This window comes from Bufo gargarizans, chromosome 2 (assembly GCF_014858855.1).
Source record: "Bufo gargarizans isolate SCDJY-AF-19 chromosome 2, ASM1485885v1, whole genome shotgun sequence".
Classification (NCBI taxonomy): Eukaryota; Metazoa; Chordata; class Amphibia; order Anura; family Bufonidae; genus Bufo; species Bufo gargarizans.
Window position 1 is genome coordinate 624,774,698 of NC_058081.1, and position 17,368 is coordinate 624,792,065.

The 17,368-nt window shown below is 45.5% G+C and overlaps 1 protein-coding gene across 1 annotated transcript in view; it reads right to left on the minus strand.

The window, feature by feature from the left end:
* Positions 1-16,886, minus strand: part of MEGF6 (multiple EGF like domains 6) — a 157,445-nt gene extending 140,559 nt beyond the window's left edge. Inside the window, exons 1-2 of the mRNA XM_044277594.1 lie at positions 16,838-16,886; positions 16,046-16,168 (exon numbers count right to left, since the gene is read on the minus strand). Coding sequence (XP_044133529.1) covers positions 16,046-16,168; positions 16,838-16,886 — 172 coding nt within the window. The remainder of the gene's footprint in view (positions 1-16,045; positions 16,169-16,837) is intronic.
* Between the last annotated feature and the right edge of the window lie 482 nt (positions 16,887-17,368).

Below are 17,368 nucleotides of genomic sequence, written 5' to 3' on the forward strand. Positions count from 1 at the left end.
TGGGCCATTCGCTGGTGTAGCTGCGGTTTTGTTTCCCCAATGTACAAGTCTTGGCAATCTTCACTGCACTGGACTGCATACACAAAATTGCTCTTCTTGTGTTTCTGCCTTGGGTCTTTTAGGTGACCCAGTTGATGCCTCAATGAATTGCCAGGTTTAAAGCAGACAGGGATGCAATGTTTATTAAAAATTCTTCAGATACTCCAGCTATATATGGAGGAACCATGTTCTTCCATCTGCCCTGCTTTGCATCTTTACTGGCAATCTTGACATTCTTTTCTCTTTCTCTTTTCTCAGTTTTAACAAAGTCCCAGTCTGGATACCCCGAGGGTTTAAGGACCCCTCTCCAGTGTTTGAATTCCTTTGTCTTTGCCTCTGTGCTGGTTGAGATTCTCTGTCCGGTGGGGTTCTGAAGACATCCAGTTTGTTATCCAGAGGATAGTTGGAGTCAAACAGCAGGTACTGGTCCATATTTGTAGGTTTATTATAGACTCCTGGTTCCAGCCTTCCTCCCTCTTTCAGTGTTACCAAGCAGCCAAAGAAAGCCAGTGTGTTGGTCCAAACATCTTCACACATAAACCCGATGTTATGATCCACTGCGCTGATGTGTCCAGTAAATGCGTGCATCTCTTGTTGAATTTTAACCCCGGCTTCATCCCAATTTTTGAACCAGTGACTGGATGCAATTCTCAGTGTTTCTAAGGAAAGTGTGCCTTCAGTTCTACTTGTAGCATACCAAACCACAGGGGGAAACACGTGAGGATCACTGTGGGCCGATGGGTGCAATAATTCACGTACTCACGGTTAGCAGATGCCTCCCTAGGCTGGCGTACAGTGGATGGGAAATCAGCACAAAATCCTCCGGGGCACTCTTGGTTGCAGGGAACACCAGCAAGATGTAGGTTAAGGTGCCCTTGATGGTAATTGGTGTAATGTGCTTTGGCGGCTGGGCCCCTGGTTCGTGACGCCACCACCATTAGGTGCAAATTTTGGTGGTAGTGGTTGAAATTATGATATAGAAAAAGGGAGACTAGAGCTTTTAACAAACTCCCAGTACTTTACTGAAGCTGATCCACAGATCATCAAAGTATGCACAGGGCTGGTGCAATGATTTTTGCCACCCTAGGCAAAAGCTAATTTTGCCGCCCCCTTGAATCCGCCCATTGACCACGCCCGTTTACCCGCCCCTTTTTCGGCCACCTATTGCATGCAACATTTTACTTGACCAGCTAATTTTAGATATTCTACAGAAGTCCCGTTACAATCGCCCTCTCCCCCCCAATCAGCCCTCTATTATGTAATTTGCCCCCCAGTGCCCCCACTAAGTAATATTGCCCCCACAGACAGTGCACAATGCCCTCCATTATGTAATTTGCCCCCCCAGTGCCCCACTAAGTAATACTGCCCCCACAGACAGTGCACACTGCCCATTATGTAATTTGCCCCCCAGTGCCCCCACTAAGTAATATTGCCCCCTCAGACAGTGCACAATGCCCTCCATTATGTAATTTGCCCCCCCAGTGCCCCACTAAGAAATACTGCCCCCACAGACAGTGCACACTGCCTATTATGTAATTTGCCCCCAGTTTTGCCCCCCCAGTGCCCCACTAAGTAATACTGCCCCCACAGACAGTGCACACTGCCCATTATGTAATTTGCCCCCCAGTGCCCCCACTAAGTAATATTGCCCCCTCAGACAGTGCACAATGCCCTCCATTATGTAATTTGCCCCCCCAGTGCCCCACTAAGTAATACTGCCCCCACAGACAGTGCACACTGCCTATTATGTAATTTGCCCCCCAGTTTTGCCCCCCCAGTGCCACACTAAGTAATACTGCCCCCATAGACAGTGCACACAGCCCATTATGTAATTTGCCCCCCAGTGCCCCCACTGAGTAATACTGCCCACACAGACAGTGCACAATGCCTTCCATTATGTAATTTGCCCCCCCAGTGCCCCACTAAGTAATACTGCCCTCACAGACAGTGCATACTGCCCATTATGTAATTTGACCCCAGTGCCCCCACTAAGTAATACTGCCCCAACAGACAGTGCACAATGCCCTCCATTATGTAATTTGCCCCCCAGTGCCCCACTAAGTAATACTGCCCCCACAGACAGTGCACACTGCCCATTATGTAATTTGCCCCCCAGTGCCCCCACTAAGTAATACTGCTCCCACAGACAGTGCGCAATGCCCTCCATTATGTAATTTCCCCCCCCCCCCCCCAGTGCCCTACTAAGTAATACTGCCCCCACAGACAGTGCACAGTCACACTGCCCTCCAGCCAGGCTCCATTATGTAATTTGAAATTGCCGCCAAAACCCCCCCACCCCAGTACGTACTTGTGTCGCTCGCTGACGGAATCCAGAGCACCGGCGCTCCCAGGCAGAGTGCGCTCTACGCGGTGGCCTACTCTGCTTATGGGTGGCGCTGGCCCTGAGTATGCAACAGTCATTTACAAGGCAGCTTTCACAATGATTCACATTAGTTCCCAGAAGTTGCATAAGGAATCGTCCTCTATGACAATCAGTCTTTCTCTCTTATTTCTCCAGGGATGAACTATCTCTGTTGTACTGTATAATGCTGTACCTCTGTATCCTCTTCTAGGAATACTATACTCTGACAAATGGCCCTTTTGTCTTTAATCATGGTGGGTAGCTTTCAATCTCTCCACGTGATGCAAAGGAGTCTGGAGTCTGATAAATGACAGTTACCGGCCTTCGTCAATATCCTCATTCCCTCTCTGGGTAGCCTGGAGATACTGTAATCTTTTCCCTTCTATGGGCTGGTACATGGAACTAAGTATGGAGTTTGGATAACTCACAGAAATGGCTGCTGAGGTTCAGCTTGTCCTCAGACATGACACACTGACCTTCTTCTTCCTGCACTGTGTGAGGGCGGAGCTAGCCCTGGGAGGCCTGTTAGAGCCGCCCCCTAGGCCTGTTAGAACGCCCCCCCCCCCTATGCAACTTTATGAGAAGACATTTACATGAAACAAAATCACAACATTAAGCAGTGTGTTTCATGACACTGCTTACTGAGCGCTGAAGATGCCTGTGTGTAACCTACAGAAGCCTCCAGACTCCCTCTTGTCGCTACCCCATCCCTGACTATGTACATGTGGCCTATTACTGCCCATCACCCTGCCTATCTGAGTTGTTACCCAGACGTCTTCAGCGCTCAGTAGACATAGAAGACAGAAGACAGATTCTCCTTAGCAACTCTCAGAGCTTTGCTAAGAAGTCTCTTTAGACCCTGCTTTTTAGAACAATTAATGGTTTTCCCCTAGTAAAGTCTATTACAAAAATGTTTAACATCCCTGTCCCTGCACTATATTAAAAATAAACTCAAATAACAGTTACACTTCAAAGGAACCCCTTTTCAAGCTCTTTCTTCGCCAATTTTTCCCATAGCTGCTGAAGTCCAGCACCATATTGTTGTACCTTTTCATCTTCCATCTGGATGCTGCTGTAAAACTTCTTGTGAGGTTCACTGAGTGTCTAGTCTGAAGATGATATCCTCTAAAGAGTTCTGCAGGAAGCATCAATACTGTTTGATGGACATCATCGCCTAGTAAGCTAAGTACCTAAGCCTCTTAGCCCAGGCGGCCACACTGAGGTGGTGGACTCTTCCTTGAGTTGCCCAGGTGCTCTGTTCCTCGCATTTGTATCCTGACAACTATTCAAAATATAAGAGCAACAGTTCTGTGTGTGGCCCCTGACCTAATTACAGCATCCCACTCAGGGGGGCTGCACGTTTGGGGAACAGCTCAGGGTCTATGGGTATCCTTAATCTGCCATTACAAAGATGGCTAACAAAAGGAAGGAACATTTTGTGCACACTAACTGTGCTGTAGGGGGCACATTTTTGATTGAACATCACACAGAACCGTCTCCAAACTCTTAGGGCTCATGCACACGACCGTATGTATTTGGCAGTCCGCAAAATATGGATCTGCAAAAAAAACGGATGGTATCCATGTGACATCCATATTGCATGGAAACGGAAAAAAAATACGTTCATGTGCATGAGCCCTTACTAAAAAGCTGGGCTTAGTATGACACACCCCTTCCTCCTGAAGCCCCTCCCCCTTATTGTTCAGGTCCATTTAAATTATGTAACAATGAATTTATAAATTGAACCCCATAAGTAACAAGCCATCTACTGAGCACGGGGAGTTTCCCAAACCTTTCCGTGATACAAAAAAGATTTGATTTCCTCTGAGTTTGCAATCTCAAAACCACAAACTCTGCGCACGAAACCTCGCTTACGTGACACAACAGGTCGTAAATGCTGGTTTTGTTTTATCACACAGACTTCTGTTCAAACAAAATATTTAACAATTGAAGGAGTAAGCGCATCTGGCAAGGAGCTGAGGCAACGGGGACTCGAGGCTTCTGCCAGAATGTGTGGGATGCAGGGATAAGGCTGTCGCTCCCAGCAGAGGCGCTCCTTGAGCAGACAGAGGTCTAATGACTCCAGAAACCACTTTATCCATAGCAGACATGTCTTAAAGGGACACAGAACCTAAATTCTTTATTTTCTTCATCTCTGGTGTGCTTGAATGCAGTCTATTGCTCCCTGTTATCAGCCACATCAGTCGGGCAGAAGACTAGGCGTGGTGTTCTTCAATGGAAGCTAAGAAACATTCAGGCTTGTTCCCCCTGCTCTCCTTTCCATCCCTTACAGTAGAGGGCCATGTCCTTGGGCCTGTTCCCTATTTTTGGGTAATCCGCATTGCAGTACCTGTGGAGGGCAGGAGAAGGCTGACATGTTAGAGGCTAATTAATGAGCTGGATTTGTGGAGGGGATGCAGGGTTACCTGCATAAAATACCTGCAGGGTCCTCAACAGAACGACGACTGGGCGTCTTACCGCACCCTCCCACCCCCTTTTATAGGCACTCTCTACTAGGGTGGGCCCCTTTAGCCTGCCCTATTTTCAGCAGTTCTGGCACTCACACTACTGCTTAGTTAGGTAGAATAGGATAGGTACCAACGGTTGCCGATCCGAGCACAAATAGTGGGGCACATACTGATGTGTAGGTTGGTGTAACCCAGAAAAGATCTTCAGCTCCAGATGTGTAATTTGAAGCCAGGACTCCAATACAAACTCTTTAACAGCTCCTCCGCCTACCCTGTGCCATTATAATAAGGTATCTTCTTATGCGGCGGAAGAGCTTTTGGACCCTCAGGCACCAGGGCTGGGTATGACCGCTACTTCTGGACCCCTGTAACTACATCCCTCCACCCCAGTGGAGCCTTCTCTTTTAGAGTTCATGCACATGAATGTGTGCGCCCCGTACTCATGCTGCAGACCGCAAATAGCAGTCCGCAATGCACAGGCACCGGCCATGTGCCCGTCGTTTACGGATGCAGACCCATTCACTTGAATAGGTCCACAATCTCCAAGATTCAGTCCTGTTCTATTCTAAAATTTTCAATTTTTTAAGTGCAGAGGCACTGACCGAAATCCCACGAAAGCGCTCCGTGGTGCTTCTGTGGGCTTCTGTTCCGTGCCTCCACTTCGTAGGGCTCCGCATCTTGCGGATTCCAAGTGAATGGGTACACATCTGTGATACGGAGCACACACAGCCGGTGCCCGTATATTGCGGACCCTCTGTTTGCGGGCCGCAATGCGAGGCACACGTGTTCGTAAATGGAAGGAATGTTCTGCACTGGGGAGGATGGTGAAATGTTTATGGGGTTCCCTCCTCCTCTGATGGGGGGTGCCTTGTTCATGCTGACAGCCAAAAACGCCACATAAAGGGGTATTCTGAGTATAGGTCATCAATATTAAAACCCAGGACAACCCCTTTAAGGTTTTAAGGGAACAAGCACACGGCTTGTGTTTATGCTGGTTTTCCACGTGGATTTTAATGCGGGTTTTCGCTACGTTTCTGAGCCAAATCTGCATGTGTTACTTGTGGGCCTTGTCCTGAATTTTGATGACGATATCACCCACCGATCTGATAGCTATTCAATATCCTGTGGATAGGGGATAACTGTACATAACGGGAATACCCCTTTAATTTATCCACAGAATCCCTTTGATAATGCTCCACAGATAATAATTGAAATAAGAACTAAATAATCATTAGGATAACAATTCAAGGCAGACACGTGGAATGATTTAAGAATCAAAACTGGGCAAAGCTGAAGAAAAACACAGTAACAAAACAGCCCCAATCTAAACACCACAAGAGCAGAACTCTAATCAAAAGGAGCAGGAGAATTAGAGGATTAGAAGCCATGCGGAGAACCTGTTTATGTTTCCTTTCTTCGTGCTGGAAAATTTATAAAATGTGATGTAAAATCTATTTTTGGAGTTGAAGTCGTAATTGTTCCCAATAGTTAAAACTTCTCCTAAAGCAGCATAAAACCACACGAAGACCCCGCTCTGCCAAGCACAATGCTGAGGTCTGCAGACATGGATCCAGCGCGAATTCCATCGCCACTCCACGATAATCGTTCCATAAGTCAGATCAAGCACTAACACAAAACAGAGTCACTGGATCAGGATGGACATGCAGATGTAGTTGAGCCGAATGTGTCACTTAAAGGGAAACAGCCACCAGTGTCTGCAGGATTGTTCATTATTTTGGTCTGCAGGTATCATGAGGCAGAGACCCAAAAAGACAGCCTAGCAGTGGGGCCCCTATGGAAATCAGACTATAAAATATCTTGCAGTACCGCTTTTTCGCTACTAAGTGAGTAACATATACTTTTCCATAGGTTACGATACAACAGCGCCACCAGCTGTAAATCAGCTGAAATTTCTTGGATCTTTTGCAGCTTTTGGTTTTTGTGCGGTATGACTGACTATGTTTTTGGTTTGGTTATCATGTTGCTAAAACCTTTGTTCTGCCTTTTCTCAGGCCTTTTTCACACAGTCAGTGGGGCTCATTTACTAAGCTCGCCTTTTTTTGGAGTAAAAAAAAAAATGAAATAAAAGCATATTGAGAAAGTCTTCAATTGGCGCCTCATTTATGATCCTGTAATAAATCTGGTTTGTCTTTTTTGGTTTATGGCTGACATCTAGTGGTCGTTTTCTTGTAAGACGGATTCAAATTCACTAAACTGGTCTAAATACAGTGTAGTATGCGCATGAAAATGTGGACAGAATTTAGGCGTACCGTACGTATCACCACTCACCACTCAAAACGGAACTAGAAAACTACGCCAGCCCTGGGGTGGTGTAGAAATTACACCGTTTTTAAAAATATGGCAAAAAATAGGGTGCACCTACATAAATAGGATGGAAATTAGGCGCAAAAGTTCGAAAAGTTGTCTTAAAACTCCAAAAATTTGCGCTCAGGCACAAATGCCTCCAAAACAGGCGCAAAAACAGTTGGTAAATAAGACTTAAATAATAAAGCAGTCATAAACAGGCTTTAGTAAATGTGCCCCAGTGTTTGGTCAGTGATTTCAATTAGTGATTGTAAACCAAAACCAGGTTTGGGTCAAAAAAACTGTACAGGGGCAGATCTTTCCCTTATACCTTATCCCTGTGGAGGCTCTAGTCCTGTTTTGGCTCACAATCACTGATGGAAATCACTGACCAAACACTGAAGTGCAAACAAGAAATGGTGGGAAAGCTGGGTGACTGGCAAGATGGCCAATATTACAGCCCAGGCTCTTCATGTTCCTGGTGCCCTGATATCAACAACTTGTTGACGGGGGACACGTGACTGCTGCGACCTGCAATTGGCTAACCTGCTCTCCTTGCGTCACATAACTATTTGCCTCACCCATCAACGGGATGTTAATATCAGCGCACAAGGGAGACCAATAGCCAACCGAGAAGCGACAGAGACTGAACCCAGCGGCGGGGACCAGTAAGATCACCACCACAATGGGCCACTCTGTACGATCTTATATAATGTTGGATAACCCCTTTAAGTTAAAGGAGGTTTTCAGGCTCCTGATACTGATGACCTATCCTCATCAATAGGTTGTCAATATCCAATCAGTGGGGGCCAGCCAACATGCACCCCCCATGATCAGCTGCTACCTGCAGCCTCCAGTGCTGGAAATAGCACTTTGAATAGAATAGAAAGCACAGCTCCATTGAAAGTGTAGTGTTTGTACTGGGGGAATGGAGCTGAGCTGCAGTAACCCAGCACGGCCACTAAACTTTGAACGGCGCTGCGCTTCTTGTTCCATTCAAAGTGTTAGTTCCATCACTTAAGGGCTCATTCAGACGAGCATATATTTTTTTTGCTGCCCGTAAAAATGCGGATTACGTTTTTTTGGAATGCATACGGAATGTGTTCCATATGCATTCTGTTTTTTTGCGGATCCATAGACGGAGCCGAGTTTTACTGACAAACATAGGACATGCTCTATCTTTTTTGCGGTGCCACGGAACAACGGATGCGGACATCACACGGTGTGCTGTCCGCATCTTTTGCAGTCCCATTGAAATGAATGGGTCCGCACCCGTTCCGCAAAAATGCGGAACGGGTGCGGAACAAAACATACGGTTGTCTGAATAAGCCCTTAGGCTTCATGCACACAAAGTATTTTCTTTCTGAGTCCGTTCCATTTTTTTTTGCGGACCATATGCGGAATCATTCATTTTAATGGGTCTGCAAAAAAAATGTGTGCATTCCGTTTCCTTATGTCCGTTCCACAAAAAAATAGAACACGTCCTATTATTGTCCGCATTACGGACAAGGAGAGTACTGTTCTTTTAAGGGCCAGCTGTTCTGTTCCGCAAAATACAGAATGCACACGGACCTCATCCGTATTTTTTGCGGATCCGTTTTTTGCAGACCGCAAAATACATACGGTCGTGTGCATGAGCTCTTAGGTTGATGCCTCCGTGAAGCTGTCCGTGATGGATCTGTGTTACGTCCATGTGTCCGTTTTTTGCTGTCCATGTGTCATCTGTGTTTCACTGACACTGAACAGCTGAAAAATAATTTTTAAAGCATCTCTTCCTAATGATCTGTGAAATATGGGTGAAACACGGATGGCATCCATGTTGCATCTGTGTTTTTTTTTTACAGACCCATAGATTATAATGGTCATGATGGATTCCTGAACACAGGAAGGAAAAACTGATGTGTGACTACACACATTAAAATGAATGGGTACATGGAACACTGACGTGTGAATAAGGATTAATGGGTTTTCCACTTTTTTAGAACTGTTGCAGGTAGGTTCCCCTGACATTAAGCTGAACACAGGGTCAGGGTGTCTCGCTGCTAGGAACCCCAGCTATCAGATGTAATCTGTCCATGATCCCAGTAGCAAGTGTTCAGTTCCTTGCATTGACGGGTGAGCAAGAAGTAGTGGGCAAATGGATGACAATATGACCCGATCATGGATTTTGTTTGTGGTCTGTTACCATGGAGACACATAGGTCGCAATAGTAGTTATATAAATAATACTGGAGGAAATCTTTAATTACACTATTTCCATTTTTCATGCCAATTAAATGAAAAAATATATATATAATCTTCAGAACTGTGTACAGTAATAAAATAAGTCATAGTCAGTAGAGATGAGCGAATTTTATATTTTGAAATTCATTCACACTTCGTTTGGTGGTAAAAGGTGAATTGTGTTATGGATTTCGTTACCACGGACCATAGCGCAATTCTATGACGGAATTCCTTCCTTTAGAGCAGGCATCCTCAAACTACGGCCCTCCAGCTGTTGTAAAACTACAACTCCCACAATGCCATGCTGTAGGCTGATACCTGTAGGCTGTTCGGGTTATGCTGGGAGTTGTAGTTTTGCAACAGCTGGAGGGCCGCAGTTTGAGGATGCCTGCTTTAGAGGCATTCCGTCATAATAGAAGTCTATGGGCTGCAAAACGGATCCGTCCCATTTCCGTTATGAAGGGGAGGACTCCCCTGCATAACGGAAACGGGACGGATCCGTTGCATTACGTTATGCATTTCGTCATAGAACTGTGTTATGGTCCGTGGTAACGGAATCCATAACGCAATTCACCTTTAACCAACAAAGTGTGAACAAATTTCATAAGTGAAAATTCGCTCAATTCTAATAGTCACTTTACAGATCCCTGACTTCTCCATTTCAGCTGCCTCCTGGTCCTGCTCTACACACTGGAAATGACTGCTAAGCTGATCACTGGATGAGACTGGTCACCACTGCTGCCAGTAATGGTCTCAGTGGTTATTAACTGTGTGCTGAGAGGGAACAAAAAGTAGAGCCCGGCGAGGAACTGGGTAAACAGGAGCAGCGGGGATCGGTAAGGCGAGTATGACTTTTTTGATCACTTTACACCTTTCTGATCTTTAGATTTTTGCTGCCCATACTAACTGCAGAATGAAGTAGAGACAGGTGAGATGATTTCAGCGGAATGTCATTTATTAATTAAAAGTAAAAAGTAAGTGGTTGCCGAGAACCAACATCACAATCATTGCAGACTGGGCCAGGAAAAGAGTCCCGGCCACCTGAGAAGAGTCCTGGTTATTCTTAAATTCCTGCTCTCCCTGCCCACCTCAGTGGCGGATCCAGAGCCTGGTCTCGGGAGGGGCACTTCCAGATTATTTTCTGTCCGCCGCCACAAAACAATGTGGCTTATAGAATAGACTACACAGTGTAGCGGTATACTGTATTTTGTGGGCCACAGTGTATCCTATATGTGTAAAACATAAACATTTTCCACATGAAAACTTACAGTTACTTGGCTTGGCCCTTGGGGATCTCGGACACCACTTCCACACTTGGCCGGGGGCTCGGCGGAGCTGATGTTGTGTTTTATCCTAATGAGAGCGATTTCATAATAAGGATTTGGAGAAGGGCCAGAGGGATAGCAGAGCAGGGAGAGGCTGGTGCTGCTACTAGGGGGTCATACCATGGGGGAGTAATAAAGCCCACCATAATGCCCCCCCCCCATAGAAATAATTCTCCTCATAATGTGCAAAACATACCCCCTTGTAATGCCCCAGGTGAGCTAATGTCCCCATAGTGCCCCCATAATGGGCCAGTATAAAATACCCCTATATAGTGCCCCAGTAAATGCTCCACACACTCCTTCCTCCTAGTGCCCCCCATAATGTACCAGTATAAAATGCTCCAGTAGATCCCTTCAGTGTCCACCATAATTTGCAAGTATAAAATACCCCTTCTTAGTCCCCCCCGTAGATGACCCCCATAGTACTCCTCTCCCCCCTTCCCCATATTACCCACCATAATGTGTCACAGTATAAAATTGTACTGTACAGAGCACCCCATATAAAATACCCCTTCTTTGTGGCCTCAGTAGATGCCCCTATAGTGCCCCCAATAATGTTCCAGTAACAAGAGCAACCCCCCCAATCATGTGCTAGTAATAACAGTCCCCATGTGCCAGTAATAACAGTCCCCCCATGTGCCAGTAATAACAGTCCCCCCCATGTGCCAGTAATAACAGCCCCCATGTGCCAGTAATAACAGCCCCCCATGTGCCAGTAATAATAGCCCTCCCATGTGCCAGTAATAACAGCCCCCCCATGTGTCAGCAATAACAGCCCCTCCCCATGTGCCAGCAATAACAGCCCCCCATGTGCCAACAATAACAGCCCCCCATGTGCCATCAATTACAGCCCCCCCCCCATGTGCCAGTAAAAGTATTGTATATATATAAAAAAAAAAAACACATACTTACCTCCATGTCAGCGATGCAGGCCTCTTCCGGCCTGTGTCCCGCGCTGTATGGCTCAGGCGGCGCAATGATGTCATCGCGCCGCCTGCGCCGGCCTCTGATGGGCTGCACGCACTAGGCCGGCAGCCTGTCAGAGGAAGGGAAAGGGACACGCCTCTCCCTCCCCTGCCTCAGCACAGTCATCTGTATCGCTGTCCTGATACAGATCACTATGGAGATGAGTGCTTCCACAATGGAAGTGCTCATCTCCCTGTGCCCCAGCTCGGGGGGGGGGGGGGGGCTGTGCCCCAGCTCATGAGTGACACACCGCTGACATCAGCATTTCTGTCACTATTTTATGCTGCTTTCAGTGAGGTCAGCATAAAGTTGATGACAGGTTCCCTTTAAAGGGAATTGGTCACCTACTTAATCTAATGGCAATGCACTCTAGCGCTGTGAACTATACCTTTGTTAGTTATATCCATCTTTTCAAATGGCAGAAAATTAACTTTGTTTGGTATGCTAACAAGCCTTCAACCCGATGTGATTTACGGTTCCTGGAGCCCACCTCCTCCAACTGACCAAGCCCACCTCTTCACATGTTCCAATTACGGCCCCTTGCGCCTTCCTGTCTACCCCCTCCTCTGTGATGTCAGTCTTCAGAAAACTCTGACCATCTGGTCAGCATGTTCCTCGGCGAAATCTTGCACAAGTGTGGGACAGGAAACTACCTGCACTTCCCTGCGGTGGGCATTGTACTCACTAGAGTTACAGCGCATGCGCCAAACGAAGGCAGTTTACTGAGCCACCGTTGCGCAAGATTTTGTTGAGTTACATGATGAACTGGTGGACGGAGTTTTCTAAAGACAATAATGTCACAGAGGAGGGGGTGGATGGGAAAGTGCAAGGGGATGTACTGGGAACATGTGAAGAGGCGGTCTTGGACACTTGGCGGAGGGGGACACTTTGGAGGCTCATTAGCATACCAAAAAGTTTATTTTCTGCTGTCCAAAAAGATGGATATCACTAACAAAGGTATAGTTTTAATGATGGTACAAAGAGCTAGAGTGTAATGCCATTAGTTTAAGTAGGTGACCGATTCCTTTAAAAAAAGATGCACAAATTCTACATTTATATATGTTAACGCTCAATGATATGTTATCGTTGATCCCTATGAATGCGTCCCAAGCCTCCAATGTGTAGATTACTAAGAATACTGGTGACAGATTTATGGGATTGTTACACTTTGCTCCTTGTCACGCGTTTCTCCTTGTAACTGGGAAGCAAACGGGTCCGACGTCTGCATTTTAGGCGAAAAGAATCCAAAGTCATGCTAAGAATGTGGATTCCTTGGTTTACGGAGACGGTTTACTTTAGCTGCAGAAATGACAGGAATGGGGCAATGACAGCAGAGCCGACTGTTCCAACATGTTCGCCCTGAGACACAATAGAAGTGAATTTTCGAGCTAGAAAATATCCAGAATGAATTATTTACATTGGTCTTTGTCTTCATGGTCTGTGTCATACGGGGAGACACGGAGCCACGAACCTCGCGTGCAACCTTCCCCCTGTATTGTCTCTGTGACAGGAATAATCATGCAGATATCACTGACTGCGACCTCGTATATGGCATAAATTGACAGTAATTATTATAGTAAAAAAAAAATTATAGAAGCAAAGTGTATGATGACAGAGATTTAGGCAGGAATGGGGGTTGTTGGCCTATCTAGGAGGCCAACCTCCCTGACTTATCTAGCAACTCTATAATATAATATTTATTACTTTATTACTCTTCTTGGTGTCTTATACTTATTTTTTAGCTTGATTTTTACTCTGTTCAGTAGGGAATAAGAAATGTGTTGGAAACCATTAAAGGGGTTATCCCATCTTAGACAATGGGGGCATATTGCTAGGATATGCCCCCATTGTCTGATAGGTGCGGGTCCCACCTCTGGGACCCACACCTACAAGGAGAACTGAGCGGAGAAACTTGAGGAGGGCGCACTGCACATGCGTAGCCGCCCTCCATTCATTTATACGGAGCCGCCGAAAATAGCATAGCGCTGGCTCGGCTATTTCTTTCGGCCCCACAGAAATAAATGGGAGCGGTGGCCGCGCCTGCGCGGTGCGCTCCTATTCACTTCAATGGGAGAGGCGGGGAGCTGCGCCTAGTGGTGGACAGACGACGGGAAACCCGGGGTCCTCCACCCACAACTCTCCCCGGCTCCGTTCTCCTTGTAGGTGCGGGTCCCAAAGGTGGGTGTCACGGCTGTAAGTGAGCAACAAGAGCCTACACAGTGAATAGCAACTGACCGGACCCAAACTAGGGAGGATAAAGGGTGACCCCTGTCAGACCCTAAAAGCTCTATCTAAGCTGCTATGCACATGTCCAGATCCAGATGGTGGATCGAGACATGCCCGCGTACCTAAGGCTGATGACCACTGAAACCCCTACAATAGTGGAAGGGGCACGGCCACCGGTGCCCTGCTCAGTATATGGATGGAACCGGGGTCGCCTCGGATCCAGTCAGCAAAGAAACAGAAACACACAATGTCTGAACACTTAACTGAAGGAGCTGCAGCTGCAGTGAAAACAGATGCAAAGTCAGCAGACAATATCCGAAGTACTTGCTTCAGCAGAACACAGATCCAGTGAAAAGATATCACACAGGTGAAGATACTCAAGCGAGAGATACAGCTCAAATGAAAAGTATAATCCGCACCTCTACAAAGGAGGAGGGGTGATTTAAAGGCAGCAAAATCAAACACAGGAGGGACAGCTGGGAGGAAGGAAACAGAAAGTAAAGACCTCATCACAGGGGCGGAGAAACAGGGCAGAGGGAACTCCTCCAAGCTCTAGTGGTGACATCATCACAGGGGTGGAGAAACAGAGCTGTGAGAACGTCTCAAAGCTCTGGTAGTGACAGTGGGATCCGCACCTATCAGACAATGGGGACATATCCTAGCGATATGCCCCCATTGTCTAGGATGGGATAAACCCTTTAACAATTATATTATATGCTGTTGACTGATCTCATAATGTGTTTATTTCTCACAAAATTTTCTTGTGAACGCTCCAAGCAGTCCTATTACCATAGTTGGACCTTGCATCAGGCGGGGTACATATCCAGAACACGGCTGTATTATAGAGCTACCCATAAACTGCTAGCAAGAAGCATAGCTTGTTGAGAAGAATGAGCGGTATTATGGCGGTACTGCACTGAACAGCATGACACTTTTATGCCCTCAAACTGCTAAACACTGACTCTCAAAACGACACTTAGGGTTCATGCACACAAACGTTGTTGAATGGGTCCGCAATCTGGAAGGTGCGGTGCGGAACAGAGGCACAGAACCCCATGGGGTTTGTCCATGCCTCCACACCGCCCAAAAATTGAGGATATCAAGACTGGAGCAGAAGGTGCCTGTCTTGAAAAACCTCCCGCTTTGTAAGAGGAACAGGTCCGCCAACATGAGCTTGTTGATGGTTTCCATGTATGAATAGAAGATTTTTAAACTGAACCAGTCATCAAGAAAATGCACAATAATCTGCAGGCAGCATGTTATAGAGCAGGAGGAGTTGAGCAGACTGATATATGGGAAAAGATTCAGTATAACTTGTATTTCATCCATTTAAGTTCCTGCTCACTCTTGGCTTTGAAGTCCAGGAGGCGGTCCTATCACTGATTGACAGCCTTCCTTCTATGACTGTGTATACAGAGATAGCTGTCATCACTGATAGGACCGCCTCCTGGACTTTAATCTCTGCATACAGTCATAGAGAGAAGGCTGTCAATCACTGATAGGACCGCCTCCTGGACTTCAATCTCTGTATACACAGTCATAGAGGGAGGGCTGTCAATCACTGATAGGACCGCCTCCTGGACTTCAATCTCTGTATACACAGTCATAGAGGGAGGGCTGTCAATCACTGATAGGACCGCCTCCTGGACTTCAATCTCTGTATACACAGTCATAGAGGGAGGGCTGTCAATCACTGATAGGACCGCCTCCTGGACTTTACAGCCCCAGAATGAGCAGGAATTTAAATGTAAAAATTACAAGTTATACTGAATCTTTTCCTACAAAACTACCATATATATCAATCTGCTCAGCTCCTCCTGCTCTTTGACCTGCTGCCTGCAGCTCAAACACCATATTCAACATGTCAGGTTCCCTTTAGAGTTAAGGAAGTATAAAATACTCAAAATGTACTAAATTAAATATTACTAAAATGAAAGATTTTTAATTTGTTGAGAGGCCATGTGATCATTCAAAGTGAAAATCGTAAGGTCCCTCTATGTGCTCATAGGCATCTGCCCAATCTTTTCAGATTTTCACGCCCTCACCTCAAACACAACAATACATAAAACCCCAATAAATGTCATGTCACGTTCACATGCGAGGTACTCTGTCTGCTGCTGTCACGTTTCTGACCTTGACAGGTTTTTCCGTCTTCTTTCAGAGTTTGACCTTCAGGACACTTGCAGTAGAAGCTCCCGATGGTGTTACAACATTGCACTTCACATCCGCCATTACTATTTTCACATTCATTGACATCTGGAACATAAAGGAACATAAAGGTGTAACAACATTGTAATGCAGTTCTCTGGCCTGAAATTTATTGGTTAAAACACAATTTCACTTTCTTTCAATTCAAGAGTTATCTGGGGTGACCATAAAGGAAATAGAAATCTATATTATTATACAGTGTCAGTCTTCACCGTATCATTCTATTCACGAAACGAAGACAGTGCTATTGATTCCTCCAAGTGTTTGAGACTCTCCTACACCACATGGATTTGTCCTGAATCCTCATGTGAAATGCTAGGATACACATCTACAGCTGCAGTCTATGGGGTCTTTTTTTATAGCCCTTTAAATCCTAAATGCCATTCTCTCAAAATGACTCTCAGATTAGTGGACAATTCTGTTCATAACTTACAAAGTGTGAGTGATCACTGGGATATAGGATATGGACAATGGAAAGAAATGACTTTTCATATGACCCAGCTGCTCTGAGTTTGAAATTTTGAAACATTCCTGTCCGGAACATCTGGCCCATCAAAAAAGCTTTAATCATCTGCCTTTTGGTTCGGAGCAGCGGAAATAAGGTGACTCCAGATATAGAAGATGATATCATATGTTTGGATGAAGCTTGGCTGTAGCCAACGATCATTCCGCCGCTGCAGACACATTGTTGTGCTCTTATACAGCTTTATAACATGCCGCAGGTGTTCAGCTCTGCCTCTGCCGCATGAGATCCAAGTGGCTCCATGTTGCCCTTCCCCTAATCTGCTCTGTAATTACTTTAGAAGTTAAGGACCAACTATATAAAAATATTACCCAATTTAGAAGATAACCACTATAACACTGCCCCTATAGGCAATATTATAACTATTATAATTAAGATACAGCTATAGGCAAGAGTATACATAAACCATTTTAATACTGCTCCAATAGGCAAGAATATAACTACTATAATACTGCCTCCTATGTACAAGAATATAACTACTATAATACTGCCTCCTATGTACAAGAATATAACTACTATAATACTGCCTCCTATGTACAAGGCTATAACTACTATAATACTGCCCCCTATGTACAAGAATATAACTACTATAATACTGCCTCCTATGTACAAGAATATAACTACTATAATACTGCTCCTTTGTGCAAGAATATAACTACTATAATACTGCTCTTATGTACAAGAATATAACTACTATAATACTGCTCCTATGTACAAGAATATAA